Below are 15,417 nucleotides of genomic sequence, written 5' to 3' on the forward strand. Positions count from 1 at the left end.
CGTTTCCACGTTGTACTCGGCTACCCCTTCCATTTTCAACATCATTTGGGAGTGAGGGGGACTCCGATGATCCATTAGAGGTAATAGATGCAGTCAGTACCAAGCTGGATTATAATTCCAGGCTGATCAATTCATGGCACGAGAAATGTGTTGAAGACGAGGCCATTTTGGCTGATCTTAACATTAGAGTGAACAAAGCGTTCCCCCAAAAGAACAAGTACTTGAAGCTGAGTCATAAAAGGAAGCTGAAAGCTGAGGAGTTGGATGCAGTAATGAATGATGAAATTAAAGGTTGTTTGATGAACCATATGCGATGCGAAGAGCACCACAGTGAACTGGAGTTGGCATTCAACGAAGGATTCGAAAAATTCCGAGCATTCGCGGCAACTACTCATACAAGTTATAATTGGGACTATGTGTCCCCTGATGCTGTGAGAGAGATACTAGACGATGGTGGTGACATGAATGAGCATAAGCACGTCAAAGCTGCTCGGAAGAAGCCGACCGATACGACTAAGTGATTGCGGCTACAGCTGTTCTGTTGGTTGGGGATGATCGTGGTATTGCACAAATTAGAACTATATTCCCTTAATGTCATTATCTAATATAAAATAATACAAATATCAATTTCATTTGCTTCATATATAATTATTGGGACTATGTCTTGCAAGTCATCATGTGTTCCTTCTGTCTAACATTATATTTTGCAAATATGGAAATATTATTCAATAAGCAATCAATATCACAGCACATTGGGAATCAGTAAAGCCTCATTATCATGACACGTGAGTCATAAGTAAAATACGATGTGCTATACATTGTGTAGTGAATGGTTTATCATTATGTATATATAATAAAATTCCAAATATTGCTGAATATTTATTTTGTCTATATCACTGGGGACATGAGTGACCATAAGCACGTGAGACCTGTTAAGAAGAAGCTGACCAATACGACCTAGTGATTGTGGCTACCGTTGTTCAGTTGATTAGGGAGATCGTGGTATTGCTAAGAGGGAGCACATAAAATGCTTTGCAATCAAATTTTCTTTTGTGTGTGGAATTATGAGTAGTTCAAATGTTAGTGTACCCTTTAATATTACCCAACCATTCGAAATGTGATTAGCTGCAATGTACTTTTTTACACGTTGCTTTCTAATCTTTCTGTTCCAACAAAGTGCTTCAAGTATCCTTCAGTTACGAATGTTTGCAAAATCGTGCACCTAATAACCAGTCCAGCTCAGATCTTAATTACCAGTAAAACACTAGAACATAACATTCGCAAAAAGTGGATCTTGCTACAAATGATGCGTCTGCTGGAAATCATTCTGGTAATGGAAACAATTGGCTGCTGGAAATGCTGCATTAGCCTGTCATATAATCAATGAATCTCTGTTAAAACATAATTCACCATAAACTACCCATTTTACAAGGTAAAAGTCATTGCTTCTTCACATAAATCAAAATTTGATGCTTTATCTAATGTCTATGAAAATTTCTAAATAGGGAGAAGACGTAAAATTAACATGTGTCCAAATTTCATGCAAGAATGAAACCAAGCAAATTTTCATTTCAATTATCAATGGACATAGTAAGAGCTCATCGGTGGACATGAACAAAAAAATAATAATAATAATAAAACTGCATCTAGAAAGCTTCACCTGATCATTAGTCTTCATAATAACCGGGCTTCGTATAATACAAACCTAAATCATTGAGTTGGTCCGTGCATCCTGTAAAATTCGTCAAATAATGCGTCACTAAGATCTATTGGAGTTGATTCGTCATTGTTCGACGGTGATGTCCTGCATAAACATCAAACAGAAGCACATAAGAACTTTACCTATTCAAATTTTAGGTCTTATTATAAATAGTGTTAACATCTTACGGTGTGTTCAAATTTCTTGGGCATTGTCTTCTATCATGACCAATGTGTCCACACTCCCGACAGTGTCTAATCCCTCGCTTCATTGCCTTTTCCTTTGCTCCCGTTACTCGTTTCGACCCTCCATTGCACCTTACTCTCTTAGGGTCTTTCATATATTGTGTTTGAGAGCTGGACCCTCCAACTTCGTTATTACTTGGTCCATCCTTCAACAACTTCAACTTCACCCGCAAACTTTTTAGAGTCTCTGACAGTAGCTCACATCCTTCTTCACACATTAATGCATCCTCAACCACATCTGCAGCAAGTCGGGACATTGTACTCCGCTTTATTAAAAGACCAGGATCTGCAGAGTCTTTAATTTCGTTGCCATTTGCATCTGACACCAATCCAAATTTCGCAGTTTTCTTCCACCTCTTCAAAATGTATTTATCGGGCATATATTCAATCTAGTCCCTTCTGAACAATGCTAGGATGTGCTTCCAAATAATTCCAACAAATTCAAATCTTTTGCAGCTACACGATGCGTGGTCAGAATCTTTGACATATACGACTTCTGCCACTCTTGTTTCCCAATTTTTCCTTTCGCTCACATTAAAGACAACTTTAGTAGCATCCTCTGTTTTCAGCTCTAGGAAACATGCTGTACTTTGTATTAGTTCTTGCTCAAACTTTTGAAACATTGTCCTTGTGTACAAGGTAGCCATTTGTTTGTTCATTGGCATCGGTAGAATACATTGAGCCACTTCAAATGCATCTACGTGATCAGCAACTAACTCTTTTTGACGTTGATGAGAAAGTGCCCTCTCAAATCTTATTATGAAATCCATCAACGAATTTCTCCTTGATATGTATTGCTTGAAGAAACCATGAGAACATTCCGCTCTTTGGCTGCTTGACATTCCAGCGGCAAAAAGTGTCGTATGCGTAGGTCTGGAACCCAAGATTCCCTTAAATCAAACATTGAACTTAGCCATGGATGGTCAGTCAAACCAGCCTTTGTAACCACAATATTCCATTTTGCATCAAACTCATCCTTATTGTCAGTATCCCATATGGCTTTCTGGAATTCACCCCAATACTCCTTATAAGCAGAATGTGGTAACTTAACAGAGAACTTTGATGTGATGTGCCATATGCAAAGTCGATGAAATGTAGTCGGGAAGGCTATTGAAATCGCTTGCTCATTGCCGCATCTTGATCTGTGATGATCGTTTTAGGTTCGCCACCTGGCATGGCTTTCTTAAACTCCTCAAACATCCAAATAAACGACTCAGTCGTTTCCTTGCTCAAAAATGCGCATGCTAGGACAATTGTTTGACCATGGTTATTAACTCCCAACATTGGTGCAAATGTCAAGTCGTATCTATTCGTGTTGAATGTGGTATCGAATACAACAACATCTCCATAAAACCCGTACGCCCGTCTAGAAGTTGCATCTGCCCAAAAACATCGACTAAACCTGTTATCGCCATCTCCCTCAATCTTGAAATAAAAAGCCTCATTTTTTTTCTGTTCAGCCATAAAATACTCGGTCACTAGTTCAACATCGTGGTTCCTCAGCTTCCCATTCACACTACATTCAAGATTGTAGATATCCTTTTTGATAAAACCGATTTTATCCATTCCTCCGGATTGCACCTCGAAAATACTTACCTTCTTGATTAATGGGAATATTAACCGAACCCAACTGTTTTGTGAGTACTTTTGTAGAATCTGAAATACGACGGTGTGATCTCAGTAAATACATTCTTCCTGAGGGTGTCATCTTATGATTGTGTCCCTCTGCAAAAAGAGAGATGGTATACTTCTTGCTCCCATGTGTCTTCACAACCACAATCTTAGCTTTGCAATTGCATCTACTTATTCCCCGCTGTCTTTTTCTCTCCCGAGTTTCATCCTTCCGGTATGCACCTTGTTTGCAACATACAAATTCTTTTCTCATAATCTCTTTCTTATTTTTCCCCCAAAAGCTGAAATGAAGTCGAATACCAAAGCCAGCCAGGAATGCATATCTATTATAGAAATTATAAACGAGGTCAAGCAAGTCGAACTTCATCCCAACTGCTAGTGTTTCCTCATTTCTTACTTCAGGAATGTAAACCCTCCCATTAGCTGTTACAGAGTCATCACTCTCTGAGCCCCCAGACATTTTATCCACGTATATTATTGATCTACTTCTATATTACTGCATAGCAAATGTTAATTCATTAATCAATCATTACTGCATCACAACTTATCAATGCATTCCACTTACACAAAATATTGCCCAAATTGACACAATACACGCATAGCCTAGCTTGTTGGATTCTGATTACACAAAACACAAGCAAAATTTAATAATAGTTACATCATCTCTTGTGAAATAATCTGTAAAAAATAACATTAGAACCAACATGTTCAACTAAGAACTCAAATGTAATTCAAACTAGCAATTACAGAACTTCACCCAATATCCTCTCCAAATGCTTACTCCTAATGCCATTAAGCCTAAGTTTAGGATCTTTTACCTACATTTCATAATTTTCCAACCCCCCTCCAAAAAAAAATAATCAACTAAGTATATTGAATATTCATAAGGAAATGACGCATTATTGATAACAGAGCAAATGACGCATTATTGATGCCACAAATGACAAATTTCTCACCCTCACAAAAAACAAATCAAACCCAACAAAATCAATCCAGCAAGAGTGAACTTACCTCTCAAAGTCAATCGGGAGCTCCGAAGTCAGTCAGCTTGAGAGAATGTGGTGGACATTAGAGAGGATTCTTTCGTAGTGGAGACTCCATCTCTACCAATCGAGGAACAACTGCAGCAGCACAAAAAAGAGATATGCTACTTTGCTTTCATCTGGAATCTCTTTTGCTAAACGAAAAAGAGAAGGGGTTTTCACTTGAATCATAGAATCAAAACAGGGCAATAGCTAGGTAAAAGTCATTAATCGTCATACCGAGGATACCATAGATCGCAGACCTCCCAAGGAGCTGATGACAATGGAGCGATTATAGAGTTTGGGAGCTTTGGATCTTTCTAATTGTGGATTTGCATTACATTAAAAAAAAGAGGATTGTGTTCTTGAGTTTTTCACAGAGAGGGAAAAATCTTCAGCTGAAGTTGGGTTTCCAAACGGATCAGATTTCAACCCTGTTCTACATGCACCCTCTTTTAAAAACTCACCGTTGGATGAAATCCAACGGCTCTTACATACCCCTCAAAAAAACCCCTTATAACTTTCCACTCACTATAGAAGCACTCGTAACAAGTAATATTATTGGACTAATTACTTATCTCATTGGACTAATTAGTTTCAACAAAAATAAAAATCTGTTATGTATTCAGAAGGAAAACTGCTTGCAATCATACCTTCTCAAAATACATTTGAAAATGTTCTAACAAAAAGAAGAAGAATATAAAATAAAAAAAATTAATCATCGTAGAGATATGTTAAATATTAAACAAAGAAGCTTGAATTAAATATTTTATGTATTATTTTATGGGAATTTTAGATTTTCTGGCCAACTGCTGGACAAATAAATAGTTTAGCGGTTAAGTGCTTAACTAATGAAGTACATTTTTTGTACTTCATGTATCGTGTACTGCATAAACATGGGGTCTGCTATAAAATCAATCCTCGCATTTTTCCATCCTCAAGCTTCTGATACTAAAAAACGTTTCTCATATTTTCTCCATTTTCTTTGACTCCGGATCAGAGCTTCTCACTTCTCTCTCTCTCTCTTCTTCCGGATCAGTGACTCCATACATTGATTTTACCCAGGGTAAAATATATACTGCGTGGTCGTGAACTGGTAAAATTCTGGTGCCTAATTTATATTTTCTTAAGTTCAGAATCCAGATAGATATTTAATTGACGATTTCATATGTTTGAATTTACTGCCATGTTCATGCGTTATGTCATCTCAAATTTACTCATCTTATAAATGATTAGAATAGTAGCGTGATTTGTATCATTTTAATTGATCACTTAATATATTAGTTTTTTTAATAACAGTGACACTCACAAAAGATAAATCTTACTTCTATTAAAAATGATGTAGCTCAAATTTACTCATCGTATAAACAATAATGTCGAGTAGTGTTATTTGTATCGTTTCAGCTGATCACTTAATATATTATTGGTTCTAATAAAGGTGACACTCGCAACAGATAAATCTTACTTCTATTAAAATTTATGTAGAGTAGATGGTGATATATGGGTAAATAAATGTTTTGAAAGAATACTAAATGTACTTATCACCGAAAGCTGCGTCATGAATTAATTTGATTATTGTTCGGCCAAAAACAAAAACAAAAAGAATTTGATTATTCGATTCTAGAAGACTATAGCAGTAGGGGACAAATGGTCTCATGCCCAGCTGTGTTGTAAACATGAGATCAGCCTCTCTCTCTCTCTCTCTCTCTCTCTGCACACAACTCATGGCTCATACAATATTAGAATTTAGGGCACAACAGACTTTCTCAGCAAGTTAGTTAACGCGTAAACATAAGGATATGGAGATGACCTAAAACTTTATATTCAGCGGATGCTTAGTTTATTAGGGTTTTACGCAACATGACTTTGCCATATGTACGCATGCATGAAGGTCTGACAAATGGTAACTTAATACAATAACATTGCTTCTTGTAATTAACAATGAGGAATGACACAATCATTGTAGAAAAAGACTAATGTCAACCAACAAAACGAAAAGAAGAAAACGTAAAATAAAATAGAGAGAGAGACCCATCTTATTTTCGGTTAATTGAAGGCAAAAAGGCCACTTGCTAATATGATATCCCATGTCTATAGTACACATGTCTACTTAGGTTTAGTTAAATAAACATAATCATAAAATTAATCTACCTACCAACAACAATTTCAAATATAGAAATAAAAGTCAACGGCATCTAGTCAAGCAAAAAAAGGCTTAAATTTGCAAATTAGTGTTTTTAGGTTCGAATCTCTTATGGCATGTTGATAGTTTGTGTGTGTATGAGAAACTTCATTTCTTTATAATTTAGACTATCGCTTAATTATACTAAATTAAATCGTAATCGACATATATTTTAGCATTTTATGTAACTAGCTATGGAGGTGGTTAGAACATTCAAATCACGGTTCACAATATTAAAATCTTCCACCACCTGGTTGACTTGGTGAATATGGTCAATGTATATAGAAATATGAATTAATCTATAAGAGAAAGAATAACTTTTAGGCAGATAAGGATTGTGTGTAGAGATTTTATGCGCGACAACAATTATCTAGTGTAATGATGTCCATGAAAATTCGTGGTCTTTTTCGATAAATAAATACCGAAAATAACATCTTGGTTTTTTGATAGCAAAAATTCTCCTAAGCGGACGTCATTATCCCTCTTTACTTTTTTGCCTGTTTATAATGGCATTTACAAGATAATAATGTGAGGACAACCAGATAAGAGATGACCACTTTTAATATTGCGCTTATTGTAGATTTTGATAATATTAAAAATATGTTTAGCATTTGAAGAGTTTACTTTAAAGTTTGCATATCATAGCACGTTTTGGCATGATCAGTTATGTGATATGTTTGGAGTTTTCATTCAAGTCTTTATTTCCTAATGAGCAAGAACAGGTCAAATTTCAATCACCATTTGGTACAATGCAATGTCATTAGTCTGCTCCGCTTCTTTCGAATAGGTTTCATGTTCAAATGACAGGGACACCGATTTTGTATTGAAATTATTGGTATGTAGTAGACTCGTAGTGTAGTTTCTACTTCGTTGGAATAAGTTTAGGTTCGAATTTTATGGGCTGGATTTTAATTAACGCATGTTTTAGTGCTCTATTTAGGGAAAAATCATATATATATATATATATATATACTAACAAATATTTCAAAATAATACCAAATAAGATCATCCATGTGATTTGAGAATCACCCCCAATTGCCAATTCCAAGCAAAACATTTGGTTTTAGGAAGAATAGGAAGTTTCGTAATCTTATATCAGATAAGGGACACCGATTTTGTATTGAAATAATTGGCATCATCGGCAGAGTGACACCAAATAATAACACTTGATTTGCACAGGATGGGGTGACTCTGTTTTTTTTTTTTTTTTTCTTAGGACTTTGCAGGCTTTTTCTGAAGACTTTGCAGGCTATAGAAGCTGCTAACGTAAACATATATCCTTTAAAAAATTTCGTATATTGAATGTTGAATGTTAAATGTTTCTTTGATAGAACGAAATCGACAAAATCACACCATGCTTGCATTTGAAGAAAGTAATCGACTATAAGGAATAAAATCTCATTATCTGTGCTTAAGAACAGGGATACGATGCTAAACAAAGAGGCACAAAAATTATTTGTCAAAACTAATAGGGGTTTTAAATTATTTGACAAAACATATATAAAGGGAAACGTGTCGGTAAGTGCTTAGTAGCTTTGTCATCAACAATGTTCTTAATTAATATTCCGATGGAAAAGGGTGGCTTGTAATAAAGATTAATATTTTTATAGTTCCCTTTTGTAGAGGGGTTTATTTGAGGGACACCCTTTAAGGCCCAATACGAAATGTTTTTTCAACGATCCAAACCGTTTATTTTTATACTCTTCATTCATAGACCATCCTTGAAAAAAATCATCCAAATTGAAAATCACTAAGGCACCTTGTTTGGACCAATAAAATATAAGAACACAGTGCTTTAAGAAAAGATTATAATAACAACTATCTAATTGAGTGGTCAAATGGTTTCAGATTCAAGTGAATTTTTTGCAGAGATGATCTTTGAGGTAATATCTAAAAACTAGACATTCAGATCATTGAAATACAATGCATGGTGGGCCTACAAGGGTCCCTCAAATATTATTTGAAGTGGATTATATCTAATACATTACACATGGTTTTTTTTCTAGGAAACTGCCGATGGTAATGAACTAATTTAAATATGTATATATTCAGTCTCTTCTTCTTGTTAGATACCTTGAATAATCTTACTTGAGGGACATTTTGTGAGATCTTTATGAATTTTACTTCCACAATCCGAACCGTCTAATTTTTAATTATTCATTCAAAGATTATCCTTCTCAATAAATAGACAAATTGAAAACTGTTAAGAAAAGAATACTAAAATAACAACCATTTAATTTAGTGGTCAAATGGTTTCGAATACAAGTGATTCTTTGTAAAAAGGATCTTTGAATCATTGAATGCAGAATAGACTCAACAAAGATTTCCTTTAAATAAAGTTATTTGAGGGATCCCTCTAGCACTTAAAGCCAGACTCCAAACAAATAAACTCTATAAAAAAGCGTACTGCAAACAAGCAGGTGCAACTCAAACCAATCCAATGTATATATCCTCTATCCCTTTAAGAGGGGTTTCAAATTCAAGTGAATTTTTTGCAGAGATGATATTTGAGGTAATATCTAAAAACTAGACATTCGGATAATTGAAATACAATGCATGGTGGGCCTACAAGTGTCCCTTAAATATTATTTGAGGGATCCATCAATTTAGGCATCTCAATGCTAGCAACAACTACAGTGAGAGGTGTGTAAACATCCATTAAAACATCACAAAGATAAAAGACATATTACGATTAGTCATAAAATTAAGAACACACAAAAATGTTCACCCGAAAACCCACCACTAGGAAAAACTAAGGATTATATCTGACCAAACAATCCACTAAGTAGAAGAGATTCTTACGGAAAAAGTAATTATGTAATCACAAGCTCAAAGAAACCCTAGGTCTATTTAGAAAATAATCAATGCATTCCTATTCAACCTTCTTCTCCACCTTAGTCAAGCTAGTAACTAGTTTTTCATAGACATGACAGCTTCTCCTCAACTCCTTCACTTCATGGCACAAGCGGCACAACTCAGATTCAAACAGTTTAATGAAATATAGATTCAATGAAAAAGAGATCGATTTCTTCCAAAAACCATTCTTCAATTAATTGATCCACGAATCTGACCTAGATCTAAATGATAATGTGTATGATTCTCCTATATGCAAAATGCAGAGCATACGAAACCTCTCAAAAAGCAATGAATGAAGTGATGGTTCCTTTGACTTTAGCTCACGCTTTACCAAAAGTGTGAACCCTAAAACCAATGCAGCTGGCGACAATTCATTGGAGCCATAAAAGACAATAAATTCGTTATGACAGAAAACCTACAGCTCGCAAGGTGTGTATTTCACGTGAAAAAATAAATGAGGCGACAATACACATGTATTTCAACAGATTACTAGCCATCATATTGACTAGGTGTGTATCGCGATGCATCCAAATGCATGCAATGCATGAGTTATCTTTGAGCTTGATCTGTATTATGCAACAATAATTTGTCTCAGCCACAGTAATCAATTTTGGTCCTTGATTAACCTAGTCTAATATTACTTGAGCTTGATTGATTACATACGTAATTACAAAGTTGTGAAACGAAGCTAAAAACAAACGAACTAAGCGTAACCTAACAGTAGAAGTGTGTCTAGTGCATCTAGAGCTCCCAATTATGAAAATGTACAGCTTAGGGGTCCATTTTGACATACAAAACAAGAAATAGCATTTAATACAAGTTATACAACATGTGAAGGAAGTTAGGTTCCACCCCAAAACCAAGCTCCCAATATAAACCCATGAAAATGTGTACAGCTTAGGGGTCCATATAACTTGACATGAAGGAAGTTGAGGTCCATCCCAAAATTGGCAATGAGGGGAGTAGCCCAACTCCTTTAAACCCATAGTCCCTTAACATTTAATGGGACAAACACTCTCAACTAATGAACAGATTTTATGTATAAAAACAGGAAATCTATCCCAATGCTTACAATACTGCATGCTAGCTAGTATAACTAGGGTTTAGATGTATACAATTGTTAATGATTAATTGTTACATCACTTTGATCAGAAACCCATATATACATGACTAATTATCCACCAGTTGCATGTGCGCCTTATTATTTGAGTCAAAGTCCCAGTCGCTATACGACTGCACTTTTGATTAAAAAAAGAAAAGAAAACTACGTACCCTTACTACTACGTACTATACATACAAATATAAGTGCATATATAACACATGCTTAATTTGCCCATATATAACTTGGAGAAGACAAAAAGAAACTTGTACTCTTGCAGTTTTGCGATATCACAAACAGAATACACTGCTCAACATTGAATATTACAAGTGGATTATATCTAATACATTACACATGGTTTTTTTTTTCTTTCTAGGAAACTGCCGATGGTAATGAACTAATTTAAATATGTATACATAATGTATACATATTTAAATTAGTTACATTCAGTCTCTTCTTCTTGTTAGATACCTTGAATAATCTTATTGACATTTTGTGAGATCTCCTATGAATTTTACTTCCACAATTCGAACCGTCTAATTTTTAATCATTCATTCAAAGATTATCCTTCTCAATAAATAGACAAATTGAAAACAGTTAAAAAAAGAATACTAAAATAACAACAATTTAATTTAGTGATCAAATGGTTTCGAATATAAGTGATTCTTTGTAGAGAGGATCTTTGAATCATTGAATGCAGAATGGACTCAATAAAGATTTCCTTTAAATAAAGTTATTTCAGGGATCTCTCTAGCACTTAAAGCCGGACTCCAAACAAATAAACCCTAAAAAAAAGCATACTGCAAACAAGCAGGTGCAACTCAAACCAATCCAATGTATATATCCTCTATCCCTACAGCATATTGGTCTAGCTGATCACTCACAAGTCAGAAAAAATGTTGCACAACATGTCTAGTGATTACGTACCAAATTATAGGAGTACTTGCACTAATTCTATCCATCGTATGGTATAGAATCCACCTTTTTTCTTAGTAGAACCCAGACAGAGTAAACTTAGAAGTAGCAAAGAATCATACGCAAGCTAGCCAGAATTAGTAGTGGAACCATTAGCACATCAAAATCTGTTATTATGGCAAATGCACTTGGATGGCAAACTCCGGCTTTAACTAAGCCACGAAGCAATTTGACGTTTGTCAAAAGTTGAAAGGCCCACACGCCTCTTTGTGCTCGCATAACAAAATCTCCTACATAGTTCAATTCAATCCATTGTGAAGGAGGCTTTAAATATATATATATATATATATATATATTAAATATTCGAATTTTATTTGAACGGTGACGTGTCAACATGTGATTCCCATAGTCAACTTGAAAAACAGATGGTAATGAAGAATGTAGAGATATTGTTCCATCATAATTTATTAATGCGTGCACTCCATTTGGCAGACCCAGAATGCAATTGGGCAAGAAAAATTGGCCGAGCGGTGGCTGCTAGTGCTTTGCCCTAGAACCAAGCATGGAATATTTCAAAGCTTCCAATCCAGTCGACGGATCCTAGCTGTCAAATTCAATTCAATCCAATTAGTGCACACATTACAACATCTGTAATCCAGTCATTCTAACACTGAGATATATATCAGAATACAATTACGTGAAATAGACCATTTACGTGTTATGATATGAGTGGAAGATAGAGTTGAAATAGACCAATAAACATATGTTCACATGAACGAAAGTTAAATAGTACTATTTAACTTCATATGCCTGTGTTGACTTCATGAGTTTTTTGTTTTCAAATGGAATCACAAAAATGGATGTTTTTTTCCAGACTGTCGGTTGTCGGTCCATTACATTATAAGTTCAGCTGGAACCATACAGCCGTCTAACTTTTCTAATTTAATCTTAGGCAGAAGGTCTTTTGATAATATTTATACTGGTTGTCATGTAACATGTCATTACAGAAAACCGGCTTATCTTTATTCTGTTATGTCATTAATGTATTGAAGAACTTGGAGCAGGTAAAATCTGTGAAAGAATGCTTTTTTGGATTCAGCCCTGCAGCCAAGGATCGCAGGTTAACTGACTTTTAGTATTGATCTGCAGTCACGTTCTCATAGAAAAAGAATACACACACATATATATAGCTTTACATATATATATATATATATATAGCTTCAGTACAGCAATCTCTCAAATAATATATATATAGAGAGAGAGCTTTTATTGAAGGATCCCTTAAATAAGTTTATTTGAGAGACATCCTTTGTAGGGCTCATTCCGGATTGTATTTCACTAATTCAAACCGTCTATTTTGTAGATATACAGTCAAAGATCATCTCTACAAAAAAATCACTTGAATCTGATATCATTTGACCATTCGATTGAGTTATTGAAATTTTAGTACTTTCTTAAAGAACCGTGTTCATTGATTTTGTAGGACACAATTGGATATCGAAATGGTTTCTGATTTCTCTAATTTTTTGCAAGGATGATCTATGAATGAAGACCTAAAAAATAAATGGTTTGGATCATTGGAAAAAAAATTATAGGGTACTCTAAAGGGCATCCCTCAAATAAAATTATTTGAGAGATCTCTCAATAGAAGGGGACTGTATATATATATAGGGGCAGATTTGTGGCACTATGTTTTTTACACAAGTTTTGGCACAAATTTCACACCTTTAGATTAATCCACTATCAATGGATGAGATTAAATTTAAACTTATTCTTTCTTCTTTAAATTATTATAAACTGAAATTAATTTTAATTAAATTAACCATTCTATTTTCTCTCTTTTCATTTATATTTTCACATTCTCCTATAAGAAAATTGCAATTGTGAGATGAAAAATCATTTATTTCCCACTGTGTCTTTACGGGGAAAGTTTTTCCTTTCCCCATTCTCCTTATCCTCCTCTTTCATCTGCAACCCAAACTTGAAACCATCCACCAAAAAATAATCAAACTTGAAACATAAAGAAAGTAGGACAAATTTTTGATAAGGAAGAGTGTTTGTGAAGGGTTTTATGGTTCATATAATTTTTCTTAGAGAAATTATTAAGAGAAGCCCACTTTTACAAAACTAAAATGCTATGTGAATCTTTTTAATCTGTTCATCTTATATTATAGGTTTCCCATTAGAGATCACTGCGATTGGGAATGAGATTTTGGCGAATAGATACAACATAAAGAGGAAATCATAACAAAAACAAAACAAATTAAGATGATATTATTTTTTTTAAACCAGTCCAAACTGAAAATAATTGAATAAAATATTAGAGCCCCAACCAAAGGAATTGAAGGAAAAAGCTGAAGAAAAAGGGAACCGCAGACACCCATTCATCGCCAATACAAAGCATATGTCTTTAGACTTTATATTGCTCGTTCTCAAGCAATTGAGAACATAAACATGACAAAGCTTATAAACCCACCATCAGTGCTCCAAGACTTTCCATGTGATAGATCTGAGTTTTCTTTTTTGTTCTTGTTTTTTTGGTTGAATTAAGTTGGATTGTTTCTGAGAATAATGAGATTAATTATCGTTTATTGCGAATTTTATTGAGGAGAGAGAGTGATTTTTATTGGCACATTAAAGTTACCTAGAAAAGTGGGGAGTTTGACCAAAATATATATAGAAAAGTGGGGAGTTTAATATTTTATTATTCATTAATTTGTAAATTAAATAGTGAAATCACATGTAATCTTAATCATTGAAAGTGCTTGCATCCAAAGGTTACAAAATTGTGTCAAAACTTGTGTTAAAAACATAGTGCCACGGATCCACCCTTATATATATATATATATATATATATATGTATAATATAGGGAGCTTCAATTGAGAGATCCCTCAAACAAACTTATTTGAGGGATACCCTTATATTGTAAGGGCCGACTTCGTATTGTAATTTTTTGTAGGTACTCATACAAAGATCATCTCTACAAAAAAATCACTTGAATCCGATATTATTTGACAACTCAATTGAAGGGATCTCTTAAATAAGCTTATTTGACGTTGACAGTAAGCTTCGATTGAGGGATCCCTTAAATAAGCTTATTTGAGGGACATCCTTGTAGAGCCCACCATACATTGTATTTCATTAATCCAAATAATCTATTTTGTAGATATTATTCGAAGATTATCTTTGCAAAAAATACCTTGAATCCGATATCATTTGACTACTCAATTAAATTATTAAAATTTTAGTACTTTCTTAAAGCACCGTGTTCATTGATTTTATAGGACACAATTAGATGTATATATATATATAATTCAACGGAAAATCCATAAATAAAGAGTAAAACAGCACTTGTGCACCATTAGCAAAACTTATTGTTTACAAGATTCAAACAATATTATATATATATATAATATTATATATATATATATATAAAGTACAAAGATAGGAAACAAATATTATGACATTAATTTGTTGGTGGAATATTAGAGTTGGGCATACCGATTTCTTAGCCTTTGTAAGTACGTCATATCAGTAAGGTTCATAAGAAATATAATACTAGTATCAAAAATTCTGACCAACAAAGCAAAGTGCAGAAAACTAATACCGCATGTTTACTTCGGTGCCTTAGCGATATGTACTTAGTTTTTAAACTTTTTTTAGTTAGGTACGATAATTTGAAATGTTCAATCAAGTGGGAACTGGGAAACGTATCTACTAATCAAACCAACTTGCTATGAAGTCGTCTTCTATATATACAGCTCTC

General features: G+C 34.2%; 1 protein-coding gene across 1 annotated transcript; it reads right to left on the minus strand.

The window, feature by feature from the left end:
• Positions 1 to 1,665: 1,665 nt before the first annotated feature.
• On the minus strand, positions 1,666 to 2,327 carry LOC107881673 (uncharacterized). Its single transcript, XM_016796008.2, has 2 exons — positions 1,888 to 2,327; positions 1,666 to 1,804 (listed from the first exon to the last, which is right to left on the minus strand). Exons 1-2 carry the CDS (start codon positions 2,322 to 2,324, stop codon positions 1,711 to 1,713), a joined length of 531 nt encoding a protein of 176 aa, XP_016651494.2. The 5' UTR covers positions 2,325 to 2,327; the 3' UTR covers positions 1,666 to 1,710.
• Positions 2,328 to 15,417: the final 13,090 nt, after the last annotated feature.

This window comes from Prunus mume, linkage group LG6 (genome assembly GCF_029339155.1).
Source record: "Prunus mume cultivar Tortuosa linkage group LG6, ASM2933915v1, whole genome shotgun sequence".
Lineage (NCBI taxonomy): Eukaryota > Viridiplantae > Streptophyta > Magnoliopsida > Rosales > Rosaceae > Prunus > Prunus mume.